Genomic DNA, 17,644 nt, shown 5'->3' on the forward strand with positions numbered 1-17,644 from the left:
ACTGAGAATGATATGCTGTCAGTCTCTTATCAGGGGCTGTTGCTTATCTAACGCTCCAGTTAAACCAGGGAACACAGCCAGTATCTCCTGATGGGCTCCCAGGGAATAATTGAACAGGATTTAATGCATTAGTAGCATCTAGGGGAAAGGTATTGAAGCCAAGCATGTATCATAGATTTAATTGTTAGTGTAAAACTGAGACATTTCTCCATGTTTATATCACAATCATTTGGATATGTCAGATTTTTGCACATTTTGCCCCTTCAAAACCTGTAAAATTGACTGTGATTGGTGGAATTTGGACCAATAAAGGAGAATCAAGTGAGACTACTAGAGACTGCTGACTTCTGCTCCCAGCAAGCAGCAGATAAATGGTTTAACATATTTCTGCATTTATTTACATTCCTGCTTTGTGATGTCCCACTGTAGTCGTTTGGGCCTTGCTGTATCTGTCAAACCGACTCTACCCCCATAATACTAATCAAGTCATGTGTGACAAAGGTGGTTCAGGCTTTTGACCTCCAGATGAAACACACGTTTTAAATAACGTGTGATGATGAATATTAATTTTCCTAAATGCAATGGATCAAAAAGCTTGTCAAACAAAACTCCTTGCTTGGGATCTTGCCCACAGCACCTTGCTCCGGTCCTTGGTCTGCTGACAATAAAACTCCTGCTTGTTCACCCATGGCACACTTCTATTGTTGACTGGGGGTATTAAGCCATGAGTGGACGGAGAGACTGTGGGAAAACCGAGCTCGGACTCTACTCACACATCTACTGGTCAATAGCGCTGACCTCCCAGCCACAAAAGGCCTTTTCATCTCTCTTCTCAAACAACAGCCAACAGCAGCACTGTGTGTGTGTGTGTGTGTGTGTGTGTGTGTGTGTGCGTGTGTGGGTGTGCGTGGGTGTGTGTGTGTGTGTGCGGTTGCACATGCACACAAACACAAGACTGGCCAATGGTGCATTTATTTGATATGCAATGAGATGTTACGTCATGCTGCAATACTAAAGCTTTTTTTGTCTGTGACCAGCTGCACCTTGAATCCCTGGAAATCTGATCTTATGACTGGTTCTCTCGACCCAGAACTGACATTTATTAACTTTTAATATTACATTTTAATACGTATCTCACTTAATCAAACTTTTTCCAACTCATTAACTCTTTGATCAAGTTTATTACCTTGCTTTTATAGAGACCAGTGAGGTTTTCTACCAATTGTTTTAACATTATATTAAGTATAACAACCTGGTTTCACACTGGTGTTTTTTTGTATTTTCTTTCCACTAAAAGTACAATTGAACCGTCAGCAATAGTTTGACAGTTCCTTGTGCAGCTGCCAGGGAGCGCTGTTCATTCTCTCCAGCGGCACACACACACACACACACACACACACAATTTACATTGTGGTGTTAGTTGACTGCCAGCTTGATTTTTTCTGCCTGTGTCGATGAGATGTAACATTTAGCTGTCAACTGGTGTTTGGTTCATGAACTGATGCAATCAGATGAAAATCTCAGTTTTGTGTAACTTCCATAGGCCCCGTTCACTGCACACATGCTGATGCCGCAGCATTAGGCACCGTTCAATTTGTCATAAAGCAAATGACAAATTGGAAGATGGCTGATTTCCATTTGTTGCTTCAGTTTCAGGGTCCTATTAGTGTGCATGTTGGTTGATTTCTCAGCCATTATGAAATGGTGAAAAAGACACACAATAAACAATGATCAGAAACCTGTCCAGGCTTCTAGTGGAATTATTCTGGCTCTGAATATATTCTCAAGACCAGGATAAGGGCTGGTTTCTGAAACCTGCATATGGTGTTTACATGCACCACTCATAACAAGGATACTCTAAAAACCTGAGTATAAACAGGGTACTTGTGCATGTGAACACATTCACTGTCACACTATCAAGACTTGCTGGAACTGGAAGTTAGCATTATCAATCTTATAAATCACACCTGTGCTTTACACTAACTTTAAATAGACTTTTGAATTACTTTTCATATTCATTTAGTACTAATAGCTCCAAGATGAGTTGAAATAGATTCTATACACATACAGACTCAAAGACAAAATGTATTTAGGTATTCTCTTTAAGGACATTTCAGAACTCTGAGATCAATCTAACACAGCTTTATTTGTACACACATGCTTAGTATTTTACACTCAGTTGTTGGATACATTTAAAAGTGAAAATCAACCTGTATTGTTCTTATTATGTTACCTGGTTTGCCTTCATCATCACACTTCAACTACTTTTCAGATGAAATAATTACAAACTTCATTATTTGCTCATGGTATACATTTGAATACAATTCTGGAAATGGGCAGCCGTGTTCATTTGTGGCCTCAGGACAATAATGTAAATTTTAGGCAGGAAGTAGCCCGCAAGGAAGGCCATGACACTGAAGAGTATGGCAAACACGTATGCGGCCATGGTGAAGGGGCCTCTGCTGATGAGGTAGAGAGTGAAGAAGCTCATCCAGGAAATCATGTACACCATGAGGCTGAAGGTGATACACTTGGCCTCGTTGTAGTTGGCTGGCAGGTCTTTGCCCATGTAGCTGAACGTGAAGCAGAGGACGCTGAGCAGCGCAACATAAGCCAGCTCAAGGCCTGAACCAAGTGAGAGGGTGTGACTGCACTCCAACACAATGCTGTCCATGTAGAAGTTAAGATCCTGGGAAGGCTTGGGAGGGTGGAGGGCCACGCGGAACACAGATATGAGTGCGATGGTCATGGACACAAGGAAAATGGTGAACTCTGGCCCATGATTTTTGGCCCACTTGTCATAGGCCGGCGGCAGCTTGGAGGCAAATTTAAAAATGCAAACGACCTGGAGGGAGCGCACTGTGATACAGGCAAGGCACACAGTGAAGCTGAAGCTGAATAGAGGCTGCTTGAGGATGCAAGCCAGAGGAGACGGGCGGCCAAAATGGCACAAAGAGCTCATGGCAGCGGCAGTCAGGGCTGCCAGCATCAGGAGGCAGGTGCGGCCTCCGGCGGACTTGGCCACGGGCGTGTTCAGGTTGAGCAGGAGGATTATTGCAGAGCTGGAGGTCATGAGAAGACAGCTGGCCAGAAAGAACAGCAGGGCGATAGCAAGGGGGTCGTCCCAGGCGAGCAGCAGGACAGTCCTCTTCAGACACTGCTCGCTGCTCTTTGGAGCCCACTCCTCCAGCAGACACCGCTGGCATTGAGTGGGATCTGAGGACGAGGAACAGGGATGTAAAAGCTGGGCTGTTGTTTTTTTTGTCCAATGTAATAGAGTTCAAATGAAAAATTAGTGAGTCATCAAGATAAAATGTTATGGTCTGGAACAGAACAAACAAGGAATTCATAAGCCCTTTGGCTCCTGGATGAGCACATAGTGTGAGTACTCAGCACCACCTGCTGGTCAACCTCACTGTTACAATTGCAAATTACAATTGCAAAGACTTTAAAATCACTACATGACCTCCCTTTGTTCTCTGTTTGTCTGAGTGATCTTCATCCTGACTGGTGGAGTGGGAAATCTGTCTACATCATCGATGCTCTCTCTATCCTGTGCTTAAATTTGTCTTTGGATATCTTTCTGTTCTGTCTCTATATGCTTTCACCTCCATCACATGCTGCACACATTCACTCACCTGCACCACTGATGACACTGACATCCACATTTCATGGGGTTGTACAATTTTTACAGCCTGTTCAATTTCCCACCTTTGTCATGCACCAACAGGTGAGATTATTACATTCTTAATCTGTACAAATTTAATCGCTCTAAATGTTTTTTTTTTTGTCTGAATATTTCTCTGATGCTTTGACATTTTTTTTGTTACCGCTTTTATTGAGGAATGTAGCAATGGGACAGGCTATGCAGTCGAAGCAGCATTTCTGCTGCCCCATCTGCAGCTCCTTGTGGCCTCTTGGGCAAGGTGGAGAGCAGATGGACAGCGGCACCTAGACACACACAACAGGGTTTGACAAAGATAGTAGCCTATATAATATTTGTTTCATCAGGTAGTGTCATTGAGATCCAAATCTCCAGACATAACCACAGAAACAAGACCCACAACAGAACACAGTCAGCCACACAAAAGCACATTTACCAGAAACAATCAAAATAATCTCTGAAAAGGTCCATTATTACAAGTTTTGGTTTGTCCAATAGCATAAGATGGTGAAGTTTTAAAGTCCTTTGTAATTCATTCTATTTATATTTTGAAAAGTACTGAAGTAGTAGTTCAGTATTCACCAGCGAGGTGAATTAGCCTCTAAACGCAGTTACAGATTGACAATTTTGGACTGCATAGGGAATTAATAGAATAAAATCTACTTGAAAAGACATATTTAGCAGTAATTTCTGTTTATTATTCATAACTGTTGGATTATTTTCACTTCAAAATAGTAGGTAGCTGAACAAATAATTAATTGCACTTGGCTGAAATTTGTTTAGGTTGTGCAGATTTTTCTCTCATAGCTGTTATCCAAACTTTTCACTCAAAATACTCCAAAGGGTCTTACTGGTCTTGAATCGCCTGTGTTGTGCCACTGAATTCGATCAGCATCAATCGTGAGGTCAATAGGATCTGGGCTGAAGGAGCCCACCTTTCTGAAAGACCATTGGGTCCCTCTCCAAATCCAGGAAATGATGTCATATCCTGTGGGCGGGTCACCATTTGCGTCAAAGTGCACAGAGGTGTTGCCCAGAGAGAATCGTACCTGCTTCAGCCACTGGAGAAGCTGTGGTGGAGAGGACAAAAGCAATGTCAGTGCAGAAACAAAAAAAGAGAACAAAGAGTTGTTATTTCTCTGCAAAAACACAAGTTCACATCTGCTTACCTCCCATGGATACACCCTCTTCCTTTGGCACTCTCCAGAATCACAGCCAAGTGCACGGTGCAGAGCATGAGCCACAGCATACACCGCCTGATACACATTAAAGGAGGAGGTGATGTCATATTTCTCCAGAGGAAAATTCATCCTGGCAACACTGTACAGGTTTGTGCTCTGCAGACAGTCGTTGCCTGAGCTTGTTGTGCCATTAGAGGCTTCCTGGGTGTGGCTGTGTTGCACTGAGGCCTCAGACATCTTCCTCTCAAACTCCTCAAAACCAGGTATGGATGCGAATTTGATGGACACTCCGAGCACAGTGCCAATGGTGTGGATCCCAGGTATCCCTGATATAACAGAAGATGTTGACCAGTCCTCTGTCCCAATCCACACCTTATCTGTCACGTTCTGCTCAATGACATACGGGAAGAAGTAGCGGAGTTTTGACTTGCTGGAAAAGGCCACGATGGTGTTGACTTTGGTCTTTACTATGCTGTCTACCATGATCCTCATGGTCTGGACCGCGTCATCGCTGAACGAGGGGATGACTCCTCGGTAGGCGATGCAGATGCCATGGTATGGTGCTTGCTGTGAGATGCTACGCATTCCCGCCAGGCCGTAGGCGTTGTCACTGCCTATAAGAGCGATCCAGGTCCAGTTGAACCGAACCAGGAGATGGATCACAGCTGCCACCTGGTTCTTGTCACTGGGAATTGTGCGGAAAAAGGACGGATAGAGGAACTTGTCGCTCAGCATCTCGTTTGATGCTTCATAAGAGATCTAAAATGAAGCAAGAACACGAGAGGAATGACTGCATGTTGCCTTTTTATGTCATGTGGAATATGTCCTAATTCAAGGGTCATGATTAACAACTTCCAGGTAGTAACTTACTTGCGGTAGAAGATAGGCCCCCAGTAAAGCAGCTGAGGCGAGAGATTTGCTGCTGCTGTCTGGCCCAATCACAGCCACTGCTCGCTCACTGTTCTTGAAGTTTGGGTCTCTCTCTGTCCCAGATGTAGAGGGGCTCTGCTGCTCCAGCAGGTCCAGTGTGGCCAGGACAACGGCCGATACTGAGCAGCTGTCGAACAGCTCGTAGCCCAGCTTCACTCCTGGTAAAAGAGGCTGTGGTCCAGTGCTGTTGTTGATTTCCTCTACAGCAAATCTCATGGCTTGCAACAGGTGAAATCCATGTGGGCTGAGTGAGCCTCTGGAGAAGGTGACAGGTCAAAGGGAAAATTACTTAAGACATATCAAGTGAAACTTTAGATTATAAATAAAAAATAGAAATCTTTGGGTTGATTTTCTAGCCACACCATCAGTGAGATACACTTGATCAGCCGAGGTGGATGTTCAGTGAAAGAATAAAACTCACCCATTACATGGACCCAAAGCAGGCAAACTACCACTTGGGTCATTTGTGTAGTGGAGAGGAAAGAGTCCAGTGATGGAGTAGTCGCCCTGCAGTTGCATCCCCCATCTCTGAGAGATGCGATCCAGTCCCCCATCAGCTAGCTGCAGCACCAGCCAGCCTATGCACAGATACACAGCACCAAGCATGTCCACACTCCACCTCTACTTCACACAAGGCTGCTGTGTGTAGCTTGCAAAACGGATCGCGCCTGTCCTTGAAAGTGTAGCTCGATGGAGGGACGGATGAGAGGACCACTTTTGCATCTTTTCCGGGGAGTGTTGCTTGAGTGAAGCTTATTTCCATGTCCTATTTGTTTGTGTGACTGTGGAGTTTCCCTCCCATTAAAATGAACTGCATAAATGTAATAAGCCATGAAAAGGGAGACCAGTGTTTTCACCATTAATCTCAACTGACATACAACTGTAAACCAAGGACAGACAGTTAGTGGCTCAGTGTAGATCCATTAGTTGTAAAGATGTTATTGCAGTTTGTTAAAGCTCAGAGCATTCAGTCAGCTTTATGCATGCCCTCACTGGATAATAGCATAATGACATTTGAGCATTTCAAAAACATCAATTTCTCTATGGGCAAACAAGACGTTTTGTGAGCAAACAACAGTGGGTGATTAATAATTGTAATATTAACCTTCATGACAGCAGTCAGGTCTAACTTTTTATGTAGTTAGACACAATATCACAATTTGAGTTAAGGATTAGTTCTGCAGAAAGAGCAGCTGTTCATAGAGACATTTTCAATCATATCATACATATAAACTTGGGGCCACTATGTCTTTCCCTGTAAGCATTGTATTTTGGTTTCTTTCTTATGTTTAGCTTGGAACCGCTTTTTTGAAATGATATACCGCCACATTTTATACCCTCCAAATCGATGATCTTATCTCACACCTGTGGCCAACTAATTCCTGAGAAAAATTTTGATAAATGAAATGTTGTTCGTTCCGGATTTCTTTTTGTCATCATCTTTCATTTCATTGAAAGCAAACAATGACAGATAAAGTCAGACACCACAATGCAGCTCCCTATATATATATATATATATATATATATATATATATATATATATATATATATATATATATATATATATATATATATATATATATATATATATATATACATATATACACGTATATATATATATATATATATACACACACACACACACACATATATATATATATATATATATACGTATATACATGTATATATATATATCCATCCATTATCTATACACCGCTGAATCCTTTGCAGGGTCACGGGGGGGCTGGAGCCTATCCCAGCCGTCTCTCGGGCGAAGGCAGGGGACACCCTGGGCAGGTCGCCAGCCTACCACAGGGCTACATATACAGACAAACAACCACACGCTCATTCACACCTATGGACAATTTAGAGTTATCAATTCACCTAAGCATGTTTTTGGACTGTGGGAGGAAGCCGGAGAACCCGGTGAGAACCCACGCTGCACAGGGAGAACATGCAAACTCCACACAGAAAGACCCCAGGGAAAGGAACCGGGGATCTTCTAGCTGTGAGGCGACGCTGCTAACCACCGAGCCACCGTGCAGCCCTATATATATATATATATATATATATACACACACACATATATATATATATATACACACGTATATACATATATATATATATATAGGGAGCAGTGGTAAAAATCAAGAGTGACTCCAGATTTTCCAGCCAGACTTTTTCACAGTCTTGGTATTGTGACGCTTGCTGGGAGACTACACCAGACCAGAGCTTTCATTAATTAATTAGTTTTACCTTTTACCTATTTTTGAAGCTTAGTTAAATTGTCCATCATGAAAAGGCCTTGTGCAGGTGTGGCTGAATTTGCATTTTGGTTGATATTTGAGACTCATTTTTGTAAACACACCTGTTGTACTGACACACAATTTGCCTGGTAGTTACCGGCATCAAGGACCCAAACCCAATGTTTTGACAGGAATACTGTGCATTTTGTCAACCACAGTATCGTGGAGGCAAATGGACATGTAAATTACCTTGTCTGTACAAACACAAAGATTTGAGTGAAAATATTTGCATTGTGCAAGCTTTGTGATGGGTTTATTGAGATATGATTATAATGTATTATTTACTGTTTACCGTTTCTGTTAATCTAATTAACTAATTAGAGACAAACTCATATATTAATATGTTCCAGCTTCAGGATGAATAAACAATACATTAATTTCTTTAATTAACTAGGAGATTTCTGGGTCCTCCCCCAGTCTGGCTGAGAGAGTGAATCAATGATTCATATTCAGATTCAATGCATAATATTTCCACATTAATCAATCGAGTTTAAATAAACTGTACAGTATTAACTAAAGAAGAAGAGAAACCCCCTCAAAAAAGCAACCAAAGAAAGAGGCCGAACATAAAAACTAAATTTGAGCGTCATATATCTTTAAACTACGTTCATAAATCAATGTGCTGTATTGATACATCCCTAAATTATGTATTTAGTTTTTTCACATTTGTTGTGTTGCTTTGTTCACCAAAAACATTGCATCAGTTCTTTAGCATTTTTTCTACTAAACAATATCAACAAACATACAGATATTTTTCAGTAGCTAGATACAGGGTGCTTTATTGTGCAAAGAAACATCATGTGGGTTGGTTTAAATGGATCAGGTAGATAAATAGTGATAAAGAATTAGTTTGACAATAAATAAAAGTTACATTTGTTTGGAGACTTGCTGATCAACTCCTCATAATACAGAAATATTTTTTGTGGTTACTCTTCAAGAGGTTTTGCATAAATTAGATTCTAATCTCGTCTCAAAAAGAGAGACTTATGATATACACTACAATATTTTTTTCACTGTGAGCATAGGAGCAAAATATTGCTGATGTCATATAGAAATTTGCCCATTAGGTTTAAAATAGTAATTTAGTTTAAATGTAAAAGGATTCCCAGTTTTGGATGGATGAATATGTTTGAACATATTGTTTTATGTGACTTAACGTACTTGATGTTAAAAATCATCCTTAAAACAGGCTGAGAAGTGATTCTGGCTGTGTCTTTATTGTGAATTATTGTGTGTTTTCAGCTCTGGACAAAGAGACCAAGGACCATGGTTGGATCTGCTTACGTCACTACTGTGCGACGCACATGTCGAGGTGAAAGTGCAAGCTGCCATTTTTTCGAAGGAATCTTCCTGAGTAGTTAGACAAGCAAAGACAAACTGAGTTGCACCGTCAGCCTTTGGCTGTTTAGTTTCATCTGCTGGCGCATTGAGGACACATTCTACAGGAATATTACAGAAGTTTTGCTGACTTAAACTCGGGTTAAAGCGCAGGCTTGGCTCGGAGCTGCACTGCTCTGCAGATGGCTGCTTAGCGCGGCTAGCTAACGTTAGCCGTAGCTGTAAACAAACACTGCAGACAGTGAGGAAACAGCAGTTGACCAACGAGCTCAAGGCTCGCAGGTTTGTACCGTAGATTTGCTCAATAATTCAGTTTGATAAAAGGCTAACACGACGTTAGAAAAATAGCGCGAGGTGGAGCGGGCGGCGGGAAGCAGTTTGCTGCTGCATGTTTGTAAGTTAGCGACACAACTTCAGTTTTGATGACAGTGCGAGTTTCTCCAAACTAGGTCGGGGGTCGGTCGGGTTCACGGGGGAAACACACTCTTAACGCCGGCATGTCGTCCTTCTCCGAGTCGGCCCTGGAGAAGAAGCTGACGGAGCTGAGCAGCTCACAGCAGAGCGTCCAGACTCTGTCTCTGTGGATCATCCACCACCGCAAACACTCGGCCCTCATCGTCAAAGTGTGGCACAGAGAGCTGAAAAAGGGTGAGAGCTGTCAGGAGTGACTGATGCTGCAAAGTGTGTTCGTGTTATATCAATATATGTTGTTGATTTGAGTAACAAAACACCACATCGGTCATGTGAAACTTCATAGATGGGTTTGGGGTGTCAGTGTGCCATTTGGGATATGTGCTGTTTACAAACCTTACTGTGATGAACCTTTCTTTTTGTGCATTCATGTGGAGAACTTTCCTGTTCTTAAAAAAGGGAGAGAAAGCATCCAAAAATATATATCCAGAATATCCAGATGGTGCTCATGTGCCCATCACAACTAAGGAGTGCAGAATCATGCCTTGAGGCATTGAGAAAAGCTATTTAATCCTAAAATTTGAGAAGCTGTGACCAGAAAATGTTTTGGTCATCTGTGGTAATATCATACATGCATTGTAATGGTATTTAGTCCTTGAAAAAGCAGGACACAGAAGCATTCATTATTACTGAAACTACTAAAGAAAAAAGGCACAGTAAAACACCTTGTCGGTTGGTAATGTTGACCTGTCTTACTGATGGTGTATTCTCTCTGGATCACTGAACAAATCTAAGATGGTGGCAGTTCAGAGGTCTTGAACCTAGCGAGATCAGTACACCCACAAAACTTGTTGCTTTCTAAGTAAAGAGGCTTGATAAAACCTGTCACTCCACTATGACTGTGGCTGCACTTGTGAAATTTACTGGAAATGTGGGGAATTAGTTACTGGAGTACAATCAACAGGTATGTTGCAGAAAAGCAGGGGCAATAACACATTTAACTTCACTAGAAACTAATTTATAGTGCATCATTGACCACGCTGGTGATATTATGCATGAGTGACTGTCTCTTTTTATTTCTTGAAATATCTTTATTTTATCTGTCCTGCAGCTAAAAGCAACAGAAAGCTGACGTTCCTGTATCTGGCTAACGATGTCATCCAGAACAGCAAAAAGAAAGGACCAGAGTTTACCAAAGACTTTGAGTCTGTCCTCGTTGATGCCTGCTCACATGTTGCAAGGTAGATATGATGTGACCGCTGTATGCCATAAGTAAGGGTCTGTGTAGTCAGTGTGTGTGTTTGTGAATGGACCAACGTGCTGCCGGAAACTTTTTGAGAAATAGTTCTTCATAGAAACCTGCTCCTACAGCCGAATTTAACTCTACAAATATATAGTTGCACATGTCTCTGGGGTAGATGTGCAGAAAATGTCACAGAATTATACTCACTAATGGTAAAACAGCAGTTTTCCTGCCATAAAGCATAATTTTTTTATTAATTGTATGTAATTTTGCAACACATTCATCTAGTAGAGACCCAATTTATTGATGATATTTTAATATCCATCTAAATAACTATGATGCCCACTGGTTCATGCCAGCCAGAAAGCTAATGTGCACCATAACCATGGCAATGGAACTCTATATTGTTGATCGGCCACTTGCCTTAGTTATGACTTTGTGACCAAACTAGTCACGTTATGTCCCAAGTAATCGTGGCGCAACCAATTTTAGTAGATGATTTTCTTAAAAACAAGGCAGTAGTTATTAAGCCTCTAGTATCAACTGTACATCGTAAGGTAGGAGAGAAGTTTGCTATAGCTGGTGCAACCAAGTGCTGGAAACAAAAATACAGGAAATGATAAAGGTAAATATTAACTGTTTGGTCCCATACTTCTTGTAGGGCAATTGTCTGGCAACAAAACACTTTTTTATGATGCACATGTTGTTTGGAGGAATTTGTTAAACACAGTTTTTGCTGTTTTGAGCAGTAAAAAGGATCTTTTCAATGAATCCTCTCTTCTTCATCTTCTTCTGTACGCTACTGTTCACCTGCCTCCCTGAAGCGAGGCAGACGAGAGCTGCAAAAAGCACATGGAGAGATTGCTGAACATCTGGAAGGAGAGGAGCCTTTACAGAGGCGACTTCATACAGCAGCTCAAACTGGCTATAGAAGACTCTAACAGCCCCAGGCCTTCAGGTGAGTTCGCTGTTAGATCATTTCTTTGTTTCATCTGTCCATGAATATAAATCATAGCACTGATGTTGATATATACTAATAGCTAATTAGACAGCTAATGTAATATTTAGGGGAGAAGAGTATGGCAAGATTTATGAGTTAAATGCATCAATAGGATGCTTCTGAATATACATTTAATTACCAGGAGTAACTTGAGTATCAGGAGTACTGTCTGCTCACCCCGAGCATCCTATAAGCTGTAATGGTGTTAGTTTACATACTGAGGGACACTATGACAGGTGTAGCCTTTTGTGTTGCTAACTTTATTCAAGCATTGCTGAATGGTGACTTAGCTGACATTTTACTGTAACTTAGTGAACCAACTTCTAACCTCTGACGAAGTGGCAAAATTTCAGGATGTTTGTTTTCAGAGCAATCAAAAATTGACTCAAGTGGAATTTCTATTTAATATTCAAAAAATTGATTTACATTAGTATAATGAAGGGGTTAGTTTATGCTGTTTTCTCATCCATAGTATAATATGTAGGATTAACTACAAAATTTAGTGATATTGATAATATGTGGGTGTTTTGCTGTTCTGATGACTCTGTAGAAGAGAAGAAGCCTGTGAAACGAACCTATCAGAAGATCCAAGAAGATGAAGATGATGACGACGATGACTACAGAAGCCACAACTCCCCTCGCAACACAGGCGCCACCGCGACTCAGTTGGTAGGAGGCCAACGCTTCACTTGAATGGCACATAATGCAAAAAAAAAATCTTCTCTTACAATCAGTGTTTCTGCTCGTATTTCTTCCTTGCCCTTCTGCCTCAACGTTATCCTTCAACTGTATCATCTGTCATGTGGTTTTCTCCCTGATCATTTCTCCACTCCTCCTTGACTCCTGTTAACTTTCTCCCTGTCTTCTCGTTAAACACACTCTCACACTTTTAGACGGAGGAACTGGTGAAGGCGCTGCAGGACTTAGAGAATGCTGCATCAGGTGACGCAGCAGTTCGTCAGAAGATCGCCTCGCTGCCGCAGGAAGTCCAGGACGTTTCCCTGCTGGAGAAAATCACTGGTGAGACCTGCGAGCTCAGCTTCCTCACAAATTAATTTTCTCTGTTTCCAGGGTTTGTGGTGTCAGACTTTTAAATGAGATCCAAGAGTGCAATTATACAAGTAATATGAATTAGCTATGGAAAAATAAAAAGCAAATGCACACACAAACAATAGAAAGTCAAAGAAGATGAGTGGTAAATAACAATGTTAAGGCAAAATATAGAATAGTAAAAATAAATTGAGTGAATGCACAGAAAGTTAAAAAAAAAAAAAGTTAAAGCCTCTGAACATAAATAAACTGAAAATAAATGTCATGTTCTGTGACTTTAACAACCCACTTTGGCGCCAATCTAGACAAGGATGCAGCAGACAAGCTGTCGAAGACGGTGGATGAAGCGTGTTTGCTGCTGGCCGAGTACAACGGGCGACTGGCCGCAGAGCTGGAGGACCGGAGGCAGCTGGCACGCATGCTGACTGAATACATCAGCAGCCAGAGGGAGGCGCTCACGGAGAGAGAGAAGAAACTAGAGGCAAGGCACCGCATACACATACATGACAGTCAACTGCATACAGAGGACTGAGTCTGGAGTTAAGATCTCTTTTTAATGAATGTAATGCAGCACTCTCATGTCCAGAACATTTTCAATTAACTATTGTTCTGTTCTGAGAAAGTCATTGTCAGTCACTGTCTAACTTTCCTCTGTAAGCACATTCGTTTTCTGTTTAAACTGACATGAAAAAGTCTTTGTGAGTCTGAGTTTAATATAGGTGATTAATCAGCCACCTGTAATTTTGAAATCAGGGCCTGATTTTAATTCTGGTTTATTGCAGTTTAGATCTGTTTCCTGTTTTCGTAGTTTTAGACATAATTTCTTTCACCAACAATGTTGCGCTCGCCATTAATTGCTGGCTTCTGAAAACATGGCGACATCATAACCAAAAATGACATGTTGTAAATGTCTGTCAGTTTATGGACTAACTTCCTGCTTCAGCAGATAAAACCTGAACCTGTAGTTCAGTATGTTAATGTTTTTACATCTCAAGTGGATCCACTTTCAGCTTTACCTCCAAGCTTGTTTACAACTTGTCTGATTGTCTGACTGCTTGTGTTTCCTAACATTACATCTTTCCAGATTTCAGAAAGTTCTTTGAGTACAGTGTAGACAAATGAAAAACATTTTAAAACTGATTGGATATTAAGCTAAATATCAGACCAGACCAGTAATACAGGATTTTACCACTAGGTATCGCACGTGACTCAGCTGCTTCAGAGTGAGACATAATGAAAGCCCATGAATGAGTGTAGCAACACCACAATCAGGCCAACTGAATAACACTATGTGTTATAGGAAGAGCCCTTTGCCTGTCCGTCTTTGGTTTTACATGGAGAAGGTAGTCTTGTTACATTTACAGTAACATAACAAGTTGTCGTCAACTTGAGTAATGTTGTCTTCACTTTAAAACCGTGAACCCACCCAACCCTGGTACAGTGTAATAATAACAGATGGAAATGCCGTGTCATCTTGTCCTCTGCAGGAGTATAAGCAAAAACTGGCGAGGGTGACCCAAGTAAGGAAAGAGCTCAAGTCCCACATCCAGAGTCTCCCTGACCTCTCCCTCCTGCCCAACGTGACCGGCGGTCTGGCCCCGCTCCCCTCGGCCGGAGACCTCTTCTCCACCGACTGAGAAGTCTTTGCCCAGACAAACTGCCCCCCTGCCCTCCTCACCCACCCAAACCCGGCTCCGTGTTTGATTCACAAAATATTTCTAGCTGTGTCTCCGGCCAAACGACACACGTGATCAAACCTGCAGGACGAGAGGGAGGACGGGACATCAGAAGGAAGGTTTGGTAAAATCAAAAAGCTCTGCAGAGGAGAACAGAGACTCTGTCAGCCTTGACTTTTCCACCACTTGCTCGATCGACAAGGATTCCACTCCACCAGCTTGGAAAGAGTTTGTTTCCTGTTTGTTTTTATTTTTATTTTTTAACGCTGGAAGAGTCAGTGATCTGGGAGGAGGGGTGGCGTAAGAAGCAAAGCTTAGACAAACATAAATGTTGGTGGTCAGGATGTGTCAAGGTGTCTCTCTGTGGCATATTTTAGATTCGGCGAGCAAAGGTGGGTCGTTTGCTCTCATAACGCTCAGAGGCTGTGACTACACTGTGAAGAGGAAGTACCATTCATTAGTTTTATTTTTTGGCTTTCAGTTGGGGGCTTTTTATCGACACATAGTCTGATAGCTGGTTTTGATGTGTGTGTGTACAATTAGAGGAGATATCTGATTGGGTTCAGTGTACGTTTTGGTTGCCTCATGAACGCTCATGGTCCACAGCTGTTACTGAGCACGCTCATTCAGTAACACTTCAGAGAGATGGTGATTAAATACGTTTTGTGAGACAGTCTCATCCTCATAGTTTCAAATCAATATAGAATATCTGGTTTTCGTGTCCTTGGCTGCAAGTGTTTTTTTTAACATTTACTGACTAACACTTTGCAATTCATCGTGCTGGTTTGTTTTCACGCTTTCATTTGGACAGATGCTTGAAATATGGAAAATCTAATTATGTTTCTAAGTGTGTACTAGTCAAGGTTTGAGTTTCACAAGACAAATCCTAAGAAGTTTGAGAGAACGATTAAAAACTGAATTTTTTTTTCCAATTTAAAAAGTTGTATGAAACTCTTAAAGTCATTTGCTTAGAGAGCAAAAAAAGTGAGAAAAACTGAAGAAAAGTGTTAAAGTTTTAGTGTGTGTAGAGCTGGGCAGTATGGAAATAAAGAAAGAAGAAGAAACAAAAGAAGTAGATCAGATGATGACCATTTTCTGGTACTGTTAGATGTCACAACGTGTTTTGGTATAAAAAACAGCAGCACGGGTTGTTACGTGAATTGGACTGAACTGTCATTTTAATATCTTAAGTATTAAAGAAAGTTGTGTCCAGTGCTTCACAATATAAAATTTCCACTATGATATTAAATTGATGAATGAAGTCCTACCTGTGTGTAGATGTCCAGTGATGAAATATTTTATTAAAAAGCAGCATTAACAGATTTACCTCTTCAGTTTGTCAGATCACATTAAAATTCCCTTAATTAAGACATTAATCTCAAGAAGAATCAATTATTCCCTAAATCATTTGCTACAACAGGTAGATTTTTGAGTAGTTCTCTGCCAAGGCCACAAAAATATGTATCATTTGTTTAGCTCATATTTGAGTTGTCTGTATGCAGGAAGAAAAACTGATTTGGGAAGTTTCATGGCAAAAGGTCAGAGATGTTGGCTTGGATCACGGCTCCTGCTGCTGGAGTGTTTTCTAAAGTAAAAAAAAAAAAGATTACAGTTGCTGTAACTTTCCTGCTGATGCAACAAGCTCGGGCGAGAAATGCCGCTGCAAACCCTTTTAAGTAAACTCCCAGATTGATTTGTGTTTCCTGGCAAAACATTTCAAACAGCAGCTTGTATAACCAAAGGTGTGGATGTGAACGGTCATTGCCGCGCTCACGAAGCAGACATCTGGGCCTGTTTCTTGCGTTAAAATGAACCTCAATATGAGATCAACTGTCTGTGGCTTTGGATGATAAATGTGAAAGTTTGAAGAACAAAGAGTGAAAGAATTCTGACTATTATTTGGATCAGTCGGGATTAAAATAGAATTCAACCTTTAGTTAAATACAAAAACGTTCAATACAGCCACTGTATCCAGGAAGGATTTCAGCAACATTCTGCCCCAGGTGTGCTTCACTGTAGATATTAGTTTTGTTACCTACTCGTTGTGTGGTATGTTTCTCTCTGCAGAATCGTGCTGCACTGCCAGGACTCCACCAGTAGGGTGGTGTTTATCTGTAATGAAAGTGATTCAGTGGAGGCCAATAAACTGGAACCATTTGAACAAATACTGTATGTGTATTTTGCATGAAGTCAACATAGCGCATCTAACCATAAAACAAGCTGTGTCATGCATTAAGCCATCATACATCTACAATAATTCTAAGAGTGAGTGAATGTCACTGAGTAGAATTTATTCTCAAGTGATCACTAAGGTAACAGCAGACAATCTTAACCCCGCAGATTTGGTCACCTGGGGTTGTTTGGTAAGTAGACGGTATAAAAGGACAGATGAATTATATATATATATAAATGTATTTTTTTTAAGTTGCTGATATTCTCCTCAAAGTTTGATCTTAAAGATAATGCATAAATTAATCCAAACTTTTTTGCACCAACTTTCACACACATTACCTGCTTCATCCAACAACTGCTGTACATGATGAATATACTGACTGGTTCACAGACGTCATCTATTCATTCAGTAGCTGCAGCATTTTATTGAAAATTACTTCTAGATATCCTGTCCATCAATTTACACATATTTCACTGTAGCTGGATCTTATATTTTCAGTAAATTTGGATAATTTGGGACAAACACAGTTTTTACCAAGATGAGATGGCAAACATTCATTTGTAATGACGGACCAACCAGAGGGGGCTGCAGGGCAGAGGTGGTTAAATCCTTTCTTATTTAACTCTATGATTATTTTTGAGGCTGTTGTATGTTCAAACCCCTATGTGTCAG

The 17,644-nt window shown here is 41.0% G+C and overlaps 2 protein-coding genes across 2 annotated transcripts; one reads left to right on the forward strand and one right to left on the reverse strand.

Moving 5' to 3' along the window:
• Nucleotides 1–2,293: 2,293 nt before the first annotated feature.
• On the reverse strand, nucleotides 2,294–6,381 carry LOC121613218 (taste receptor type 1 member 1). Its single transcript, XM_041946538.1, has 6 exons — nucleotides 6,197–6,381; nucleotides 5,716–6,031; nucleotides 4,834–5,604; nucleotides 4,516–4,734; nucleotides 3,831–3,951; nucleotides 2,294–3,216 (listed from the first exon to the last, which is right to left on the reverse strand). The coding sequence occupies exons 1-6, from the start codon at nucleotides 6,379–6,381 to the stop codon at nucleotides 2,294–2,296; spliced, it is 2,535 nt and encodes an 844-aa protein (XP_041802472.1).
• A 3,025-nt stretch (nucleotides 6,382–9,406) lies between these two features.
• rprd1b (regulation of nuclear pre-mRNA domain containing 1B) lies at nucleotides 9,407–16,955 on the forward strand. The gene is made up of 8 exons (XM_041945982.1): nucleotides 9,407–9,701; nucleotides 9,869–10,067; nucleotides 10,942–11,071; nucleotides 11,898–12,031; nucleotides 12,624–12,742; nucleotides 12,967–13,093; nucleotides 13,429–13,604; nucleotides 14,611–16,955. The coding sequence occupies exons 2-8, from the start codon at nucleotides 9,917–9,919 to the stop codon at nucleotides 14,758–14,760; spliced, it is 987 nt and encodes a 328-aa protein (XP_041801916.1). The 5' UTR covers nucleotides 9,407–9,701; nucleotides 9,869–9,916; the 3' UTR covers nucleotides 14,761–16,955.
• The last annotated feature ends 689 nt before the right edge of the window (nucleotides 16,956–17,644 follow it).

The sequence above is a fragment of the Chelmon rostratus genome, chromosome 10 (assembly GCF_017976325.1).
Source record: "Chelmon rostratus isolate fCheRos1 chromosome 10, fCheRos1.pri, whole genome shotgun sequence".
Lineage (NCBI taxonomy): Eukaryota > Metazoa > Chordata > Actinopteri > Chaetodontiformes > Chaetodontidae > Chelmon > Chelmon rostratus.

Coding starts and splice junctions, on each gene's coding strand:
- LOC121613218 (XM_041946538.1), bottom strand. CDS start 6,381: ATGCTTGGTGCTGTGTATCTGTGCATAGGCTGGCTGGTGCTGCAGCTA. Junction 3,952..4,515: donor ACACAGGCGATTCAAGACCA/GTAAGACCCTTT, acceptor GTGTGTGTCTAG/GTGCCGCTGTCCATCTGCTC. Junction 3,217..3,830: donor TACATTCCTCAATAAAAGCG/GTAACAAAAAAA, acceptor CCTCGTCCTCAG/ATCCCACTCAATGCCAGCGG.
- rprd1b (XM_041945982.1), top strand. CDS start 9,917: ATGTCGTCCTTCTCCGAGTCGGCCCTGGAGAAGAAGCTGACGGAGCTG. Junction 10,068..10,941: donor GCACAGAGAGCTGAAAAAGG/GTGAGAGCTGTC, acceptor TCTGTCCTGCAG/CTAAAAGCAACAGAAAGCTG. Junction 13,605..14,610: donor AGAGAGAGAAGAAACTAGAG/GCAAGGCACCGC, acceptor TGTCCTCTGCAG/GAGTATAAGCAAAAACTGGC.